Source organism: Nanorana parkeri, unplaced genomic scaffold, assembly GCF_000935625.1.
Source record: "Nanorana parkeri isolate BGI_ZX_2015 unplaced genomic scaffold, ASM93562v1 scaffold252, whole genome shotgun sequence".
NCBI classification, from domain to species: Eukaryota; Metazoa; Chordata; class Amphibia; order Anura; family Dicroglossidae; genus Nanorana; species Nanorana parkeri.
Genome location: NW_017306520.1, coordinates 699,778 through 709,548, shown reverse-complemented (window position 1 = coordinate 709,548; position 9,771 = coordinate 699,778). Strand labels below are relative to the sequence as shown.

The following is a 9,771-nucleotide window of genomic DNA, read 5'->3' as shown; positions in this document are numbered from 1 at the left end:
GAAAACAACTTTTGAAATAACATAAACATGAGCTTCTAGTCTAGTGTGATTACACTGCATCCTGTATCGTGAAAACAATGTGCTGAGGCAGAGCACACACAGTTACAAAGTGACAGTAGTGAAGTGAGCATGGAGAGAGTTAATCCGCTTTGTGGCTACAGTGCAGGGGTGTGACTGTGCTGGAGACACATTATTTGCATTGAAGAAAACTTCCTGGTTATGTACAGGTGAAGAGAGAGAGAGAGAAAGAAGGAGGGGAAAGAGAGGAGGGCGAGCCTGATCGGAGAGCTGGGAGAAGCCAAGACGGGCCAGCACATTCTCCGTGAGGTGATCACACCGCACACACACCGACCGGAGCACGGACACGGGTGACACAGAACTACGAGACGTCGGCACACAGGAAGGAGTATGAGCACAGTCCCCTGACACAACGAGCACACCGGAGCCTCTAGAGTTGGGACACAGGTTATGCATTCTCTCCGTACATCACCCTAAACTTCATTGCTGCTCTCTCCAGCGGAGATCTTCCACAGCAAGATGACCATGAGTGAGATGTCAAGTTTCCTGCACATTGGGGACATCTTATCCCTGTATGCGGAGGGATCAGTGTGCGGCTTTATCAGTACCCTGGGGTGAGTATCCGCAGCCAGCACGAGCTGGAAAGCGTTGCTGAGTTAGGAGGGGAGAAGGCAGGGTTGCAACTGAGGAGGGGGGGGAAAGGATGGTGGCAACTCATGAGGGGGGGGAAAGGATGGTGGCAACTGATGAGAGGGGGCATTGTGACAGCTGTGACCAGAGGTGAAAGCATGGTGACAGCTGATAAAGGGGGAAGGCATGGTAGCAATTGATGAAGGGGGAAAGCATGGTGACAACTGATATGGGGGGTAACAAATGATAAGGGGGAAAGGCATGGTGACAAGTGATGAAGTGGTTGGAAGGTATGGTGACAACTAATGAGGGGGAAAGCCATGGCGACAGCTGATGAGGGGTAAAGGATGGTAACAACTAATGAGGGGGAAGGCATTGTGGCAGCTGATGAGAGGTGACATCATAGTGACAGCTAGGGCTGCAACAATGAATCGATTAAATCGATAATAATCGATTACAAGAATAGTTGGCAACTATTCTCATTATCAGTTAGTTGGTTGGGGAGAGAGAGTTTTTTAATGCAACCAATCAATTTGTTGAAAAAAATTATCGGGCAACTAATCGATTATGAAAATAATCGTTAGCTGCAGCCCTAGTGACAGCTGATAAAGGGGGAAGGCATGGTGACAACTGATGAGGTGGGAAGGTATGATGACAGATGATGGTGAGGCCTAGTGACAGCTGATGATGAGGTATCAAAGGAGAAGGCATAGTAATAGCTGACGACAGTGAATGCATGGTGACCTATTCCAATAGGACCATAGGTCCAACCTATGGACCTATTAGTCAATAGGTTGGACTTGATGGACTAATGTCTTTATTCAACCTCAAATACTATGTAACTATGTAACCTCTCATAAACAGGGATGAGGGGTGAAGTCATGGCGACTGCTGATGAGACGGGGTGAGAGGGAAAGGCATGTTGGCAGCTGATGAGGAGGGAAGATCATTTAAGGCACATTGACCTCTGATGAAGAGGGATGAGGGTGGAAGGCATGGTGACAGTTGATGAGGGAGGAAGGCATGGTAACAGCTTATGAGAAGGGAAGAAGAGTGAAGGCATGAGGAGGGATAAGGAGGGAAGGCAAGGTGACAACTGATGAGAAGTGATGCAGGAGCAGGGCTGCCTCCACACATCATTTGAATGAGCAAGTTCTGCTGAACATCGGATTAGTGTAAGATTAGCAGAGTACGTGCTAAAGCAAATTCTAACAGAGCTGGGTGTGTGCGGCAAAATAAAACACGTTTTAGCAACAGACTACTGGGGATATGGTAGCAGTTAGTATGGTGTGTAAAGTTTATGGAAGTATTCATTGTAAATGATGGCACAGAGATGGCTTCTTATGTTACGGTATGTTAAAAACTCCTATTGAAGCAGTTTTTCTTCTGCTGATTGCTTACACTTTCATGCTGGTATTCTAAGATATACTGAAACCTTCTGTGACATGCTCATGTGCTTAAACGGTCAATAAAAATGGTCACAGCAACTTTTTTTGGGCCCCTGGCTGCATCAGCACTGATAATGCAAGTAACTGAGAATGGCAAGTAAAGGTTTAAGCCCCCGGTCACACCTGAGTAAATTAAAATATGTCTCCAGAAGCTCTTTAATGGCCATCAGATTACCGTGGTATTCTATTGTTCCTGTTCACATCTGGGTGATATGCTGTCACTCAATGGTCAAAAAAGTAGAGGAGCTTCTTTAAGACATGTTTGTGCATTATTTTGACCCCAATAGACTTCACTGGGAGGGCCTGAAAAAAAAAAAATTCTACGATTTTGTGTGTAATAAGTTTACTCCTAGAACTAACTAGCTTTTCATTGGCTAAAACAAAAATGATTCATCCTGAAAATGCGCAAAAATTGACCAAAGATCCTGACGCTCAATGTAGGCTGAGTGGGGGAAGCACTTATTCAGCGCTAGCTCCAGTATTCTCATCCCCTATAGAACTATTTATTATTCCAGATATCACAGTTTGCACATGGAGAGCTTTGCTCCAGTGTCAGAAAAGCTTTAGAAGCCTTGAAAAAGAAAAAAAGTTAACCTTGTGCTTGGTTTGGTAAAGCAATATAGGCACTGACAAGCTTTGACAAGCTTTATTATGTTCCCTTATTGTTAGGCTAGGCTGAAAATGGATGGATAATTACTCATATTGCCGGAGTGCTTACTCACTCTGAACTGTTCCCAAACTTAGAAAGTGTATGGATGTAGTGCACATTTATGTAAATGGTTGCTCTCTTTTCCCTATAGACAAGTGAACAGTTAGCATCTGGTTGTACAGAGACTTTCCAAGATGTTGGTAGATCTCCATATACAGTAAAACACACTACTAACACTTACAAGTTTCATGATTGCTAGTTCTATGCTGCGCAGTAGTCTCCTGGTTTTTGCAACCAGTTTTTACCTTTGTTACGATGCTTGCAGCTATATGGCCATGCACAGGCCCCCTACGGTACACAGTGTCGGACTCTTGTTCAAACCTACTGACCTAGAAGGTAAAAGACAACAGGAAATCCTTATGCTGGTGCCACAATCAGCAGGAGATTGTTGTTGTCTTAGTGTGTTAATATATAGGGTATAAATGATTACAAAATAAACTTTCTGGACACCATCACTCAAACAAAGTTAGAATTTTTTTTACGCAGTCTTCACTGTACACTAACGATAGCACACAGGATCTAAAAGCTGATGAATCACAGTGTTTTCTGTTATTATGTGAGATGCTCTGGATGATATATTTGGATCAGTAAAAGAAACAAACTGTATAGAAACCTCATGTGTGATACTGGATACCTTTACAATGAAGGTGTATTCATCTCAGGGTAAGATGGGGAAACAGAATACAGTATACCGTGTGGTATGAGTGCTGAAGGATTGTAGATACAGTTGGACTCAATCTGCAGCAGCTTCTAAAATTCGAATTTATACCTGGAATAGTGAGAAGATGGCAGGATAGGTAACATGGAGTGGATTAGGATTACTAAACTATGCTGAGTGGGTGCTATGTTGATAGGCTTGTGGGTAGGGGATCAAAGAGGCCATCATTCCAATAATAGTAAGGTACACATAACAGGGTTTATTAAATGAAATATTTTAGATGGTACTTAGACTAATGTTAGACGGGCGACTCTTCTTGTTATCCTGCCACTGGTGATTTGTGGAAATCGGCAGCGGCGCGATCACAGAGAGGCCATCTGGTTGTCCCTATGGAACCGCCCCATCTGTAGTTGATCTTGCTCCTATCGATAATGTTTGGGCTAGCAACAAAGCCACATCCTGCTGCGCCTGGCTACAGGGGAAGCGATTCCATAGGGACAAATAAGCAGCCTCTTTGGCCATCCTGCCGCTTGGGATTTGTCTCTAGCGGCAGAATTGCCCATTTGACCTCAGCCTAAATGGAGATGGAGTTACTCTTTAATGGAGACAGTACATAAATACAGTAAGAATGTGTGTGTGTTGGAAAGTGTGTAGGTGTTAACAGACTACAGTGCAGCCGCACAGTGAGTAAATAGTGAGTATTTTGCCAGTATTAGGACAGAGCACTGCACAGTGAGTTTAAAGGGTGCGGTATGTAGATGCTGTGCCATAAATCATATTTCAGAGCACATGTATGTAACACTATCGTGCATATATTTGCACTTATTTGTATGCTTTGTATACATGAATTATCAGTGTGCGGTTTTGTATAAAACACACAGAAATGCTTGTCCTAATGTATATGCTGTACCTTACATACTCATGTACCTATGTACTGAATCTCTAGAAATCCTTGTCCCACTGGTCTTTCTGGACTAATACCCTACAGGTTTAAATAGTTTTCTGTATAACTGGAGTATGCCTAGTTCAATAATGATAACACAGAGGTCATTTAGCTAGGAGTGAGTTCAGATTTAGCAAATATAAGGTATAGACAAATGGTCTGAATTATAGCCAAGAAAAGTTTTGTTGATGCCTGATTTGTAGATAACCAAGCAAATGAGAGCAAACACGTTAGACAATCAGCCAATTCATTAAAGGTGCCAAAATTGAATTCAGGTTGGAAAATAAAACACATAATTGGATGATGAAGGCCCACTTGTTATATATCTTCATTCCTCCTGTTTTTATTAAAATGTCACAAAATGGCCAGTGCTTTAAATGGAAAATGTAAGGCGTAGCTTGCATCAGGTCTGGAAAAAAAAAAGATAAAAGGCTAACAAGTACACAATTGTATTAAAATAAGTCCTCCAATTTCCTAGGGTAAATAAAGACAATTTGGGGGGTATGTGCATGTTTACACAAATTAGGTATATATCCACGTACAGCCATTGACTTTTATGAGAAGATGTACACAGCATCCATGGCTCCCTCGCGGGGAAATACATAGGTAGTGTTTCATATAGGTATAGGTGTATGGCCTGCTTTAGACTGTACTTATGCTTCTTTTGTCTTGTGGACTTGGCCAAAGCCTGTCTGCATTTGTATTTTGAATCTTCAGTAGTAGACGGCATGGCTGAAACATGCTGTTTTAGAAGTGCGATTGCCAGACACCTCAATGCTTCCCATAGGACTTGGACCTTGGCATCTTGCCATTGAGCTGTGAGTTGTGAAATCCCTATTATATGCTTTTTCTGTGTTTGGACTTAGCATCACTTGGGTTGTGTTTTTGTTACTAACTGAGGCGATGGGGTTTTACTGAAACATTTTTAAATGGATTGTGGTTGATTTTTATTCTTTCTGGCTCCTTGTGGTTTACAAAGGTATGCTGCGCCGGTTTTATAAATGAGCTCCTTTGGGTTAGGCCCCATGCACACAGGCGTATTAAGGGGTGTACAATATTTCATGTTTTTTCACCCCAGGAAGCCTAGGTGCTGTGTACAGCTGTCCATAGATATGAATGGTTGTAGGTGGGTATATGCCGGTACTTGCTTATACCCACCTAAAGTATTCCCCAAGTACCAGCGTATATCTCGCACAGAGTCATTCATGTCGACGGGCAGCTGTTCAGAGCACCTGGGTTTCCCAGGTGTGAAAAAAAAGCCTGGATTTGCACTGTAGACCCCTTGTTACGCCCATGTGCCTGAGGCCTTATATTGTCTGTAGGACACCATTTGTCATTGTAAAGGTATAAGCTTTATTTATCACTGTTTATTTATGTAAAACTCCAAGGACATGCTGGTATGTAAATTAGTTCCTGACTAAATTGGCCCTAGTATGTGGGTATGCATGATTGTGATGTGAGATAGCCCCACAACCATCAATCATGTTCAACGCTGCAATTGAATATAATGGCTAAGAGATGAAAATTTATATTTGACTGATTGCTGAGGAGCAGAACAGGCAATTCTTATCAAAGACTCATCGATAAGTGACACACAACATTTACAGTATGTAGTTACCAGCTTCCAATGTTCATTGTTCATTCCTCATCCTCAACATCTCATCACTATTGTTAGCTTATCTCTTCATATCTTTATGGAAATATATTCCTCTGTGCTTTGCAAGCAGTGTGTGACTGTATGGTATAGTTTAGGTGAGTTCTCCACCACCCCACCCTATTCATTAGTATTCAAAGTTGCAACCCCCCTTGTATTGTATGTAAAGGCAAAGCTGGTGTTTAGTGATCATGTTACAATGAATAACAGGGAAGGGGAGCGCTGCTTTACAGTCCAACCCCGGTGTCAGACTGAGTTTCCTGTGGAGAAAATTTTGAATTCTAGGATTCAGGCCTAATAAAAACTTCATTAAAAAATGAAGAACGCTTGCAGTGTGAGTCATGCAAATGTGCACATGTATACATCATCGCTGTACCTCTTCATTAATCACTTATAAGAGTGGAAATGGACTTTAAAGCAAGCTAGGCAAAGACAACAATCCATTATAATTGCCTGCATAAGTGGATAAGCTAGTTCACATAAAAGGAGTTAACCCCAGATTCAGAAACTGAGACGCAATTGTTAAAAGGTTGTATTCAAACTTCTGAACAGTCTATCGATCTTTGGGCACTTTTGTTTCTTACGCAGATGGCTGTTTTGATCATGAACTTTTAATTAATCTGTTGTATCGAGACCGTGGAGCTGATTTCCAAAACTTCCACCCAGCTATACGTTGGACGAATACCATTCACACAGCATTCCTGACACTAGTAGGAGCCGAGGAGCATAGGAATTTCCTATACTTCTTGGCTCTATCTGGTGGCGGTAATGCCGTGCGAATGGCATTCATCTAGCGTATGGCTGAACAGAAATTTTATAAATCAACCCCAATATATTCTTTTTTCGTTCAATAGGTTTTTATTGGCATATAAAGATAGAAAAAACAAAACTTGCACATCCGTTACAGGTGGTAGTGCACGTATTACAGACATCAAGTAGTAACAGCACATGGTGTTTAATACAGTAGCGCAGTATATTATCTATGTCCATTTCAGCATGTACATAACATGTGAGGTCACTTGCTGATGACCGCCACCTGATGGATGAACGTGTCAGTCTAGCCGAGCAGACTGGCTGTAACCAAGGTTTTGGAAAGGTTTTAGCAGGAAAGTATGGAAAGGTAGGCAAAAGATAATGGGATGAAGGGCTGTTATACAGTCCTAGTGAAGGGTGGGACAGTTGTAAGGAAGCGAGTAGAGGGGAAGGAAGTAAGATGGGAAGGTGGGGGGGGAGGGGGAAGGAAGTGGAGGACAGTGACGCCCGGGAGTATCGCTTGACGTGTAGCATGCACTATCGGGGGATGGGTTTCAGGGTCATGTGTCTAGCAAAGTTCTATCAAAGTTCAGTGGGAAGAAATTTGCAACCCATGGTTCCCATACCCTATTGAATTTGGGTAAGCTGTCGAGTAGTTTTGCAGTTAGCTTCTCGTTGATCATAGTCCAGTGGATCCTGTTTTAACTGCTGCGATACTCAGGGTATTCGAGAGCCAGGTGTGTGCTATGACCTGTTTTGCCGCCGTAAGGACATGGGTGAAATTCGTTTTTAGATATGTCAGGTGGCCTAACGTTCAGTAATGCTTCCCCCGGGATCATGGTGTATGCTTCGTTTGGTGAGGACCAATATATTCTTTTTGTTCTTGTTATGTACAGAGATTGTACATTCATTCATTTCCTTGGTCATGTGTATAATGGTCATTTGTTTTTTATGGATTTATGTATATTTGTTTTTCCATCACGTTATATTTAAGGATTTGAATATAGGCGGAATACAGGCCTGATTAATTAGCACATTTTAGGGACATAATAGAGCACAGTGAATCCTTTATTCATTTGTACCAGTAAGCTTCTGTTTAAGCCAGAGCTTTCATTTAAAGCTGAACTCCAAATATAAATATTTATGTATGCTTACATTGGTCCAGCTTGGTGCAATGTAAGTATACATATTTCATACCTAGTAAATACCTTGCAAAACAATATATTGGCTGGAGCTACAATACTTTACAGCAATCTTCTGGGTCCTGGTGCTGCACTTTGCTGAGCAGCTTCCTCTCTGCTGTTAAAACACAGGGGGTCTCTCTTTCATCAAAGCTGTATTTAGAGAATGTCTAGTATTTTTATCAATGAATACAAGGTGTTCTCTGAACTGACTGGTCTGTGGCTATGTAGCCCCACACACAACAACTTGCGATGTACTGTGTGCTCAGACACCTTTCTACCAGAACCAGCACCACTTTTGATAGACCACACATTCTATAAGACCTGCAGTTTTGGAGTTGCTGTTACCCAGTAATCTGGCTTCACAATTTGGCCCTTGTCAGTCACTCACATCCTTACACTTGCCCATTTTTTTCCAACACATCAACTTCTGGGACAAAATATTCACTTATGAAAATATTCACCTCCTAATATATCCCACCCACTTCCAGGTGCCATTGTAATGAGATAATCAATGTTATTCACTTCACCTCTCATGGCTGATCGGTGTATGTGAACAGTTTTGTTTCTGGGTCTTTGTGCTATGCTTGTCAGTGGTAGCATTTTTCTTTTTAAACATCTGGTCAGTAATGTCAGTATGTCATTCTGGAATAATTCAGAATACGTAATTACTCATAAAGGGCGTGCCACCCTAAAATGATAACAAACATCCATCTGAATGGGTTAAAGAAAGCTAGGCCTCTGTGGCCTGCAGATAAAGAAAGGAAACAAGTGTGGGAAAGGGAGGAGAAGGGGCCAGGGATACAATGTGTCTCTTTCTTTTCATCTAGTCATCAACAGTAATTCATATTATAAACCAGTAACTTCTTTGGGGGTATAGCCAATATTGAACAATTACAGTTACCTCTTGATTAGCTAATATGTTAACTCTTTTTCTTGTGAAGTTGCTTAACAGGCTATATCTTGTGACTCATAGTTAAACTATAAGAAGTGTTAATCGAGCAGCTGTGGACATAATGTAGCTTTTCAGTCTATACTTCCCTTTATGCAAAAGTCCTTCTGTAAAGGAAAGACATGTTTTGTGACTTGCCGGTCTTATTGTGGACACCAGCAGCTTTGAACGTAAAAATGTATAATTCCACAAAGTAAATATGCACATGTTATTATATTGCAGCAATCCCAATATTTTAAGGTACATGTTTACCTGTTTCAGGTTACTTGTACAGCTAATTAAGCAGGTTGTGGTGAGTGGACAATAAGGAACTGAATGAAACAATTGAAGTATTGTACAGTGTTTCCATCTTAAAACAGAATGTATTTATTTGTGATCACTTCCATTACAAACTCAGAAAATAAGGGGTTTATTTATTTATTTATTTAAGACAGTGAGCAGAATATTCAAGTAATTCAATGTCTTACTGTCCAGGCGTGCACCCAGATCCATAGGTTTATTGCACAAAATAATATAGCCTTAAATCTAAAACTTTTTTTTTTTTAGTTTTGAATAGTGTAAGGGACTTCCTGTCCCATAGCCAAAAGGTGAAGTGAGAGGAAATCCCTCCCAAAAAGAGGGGGATCCCTGGCGGTCAGCAGTATCCCCAGAACTTCAGTCCACATTGGAAAATTTCCCATCCATTCCTGCTCTGGTGACAAACCAAAATTTGGGATTTTCTTTCACCTTCAGTGATAACAGTTATGTGGACAAATAGAGAGGGTGAATCTCCCTAATGCTGACACCGACAGCAATACAAACTTGACGGGTGCAAGTTGCAATTGA

The 9,771-nt window shown here is 41.5% G+C and overlaps 1 protein-coding gene across 1 annotated transcript in view; it reads left to right on the top strand.

Annotated features, from left to right (window-relative positions):
* The first annotated feature begins 468 nt into the window (after nt 1–468).
* ITPR3 (inositol 1,4,5-trisphosphate receptor type 3) overlaps nt 469–9,771 on the top strand; it is a 218,399-nt gene continuing 209,096 nt past the window's right edge. The window contains 1 exon segment of the mRNA XM_018556782.1: nt 469–632. Coding sequence (XP_018412284.1) covers nt 538–632 — 95 coding nt within the window. The 5' untranslated portion in view covers nt 469–537.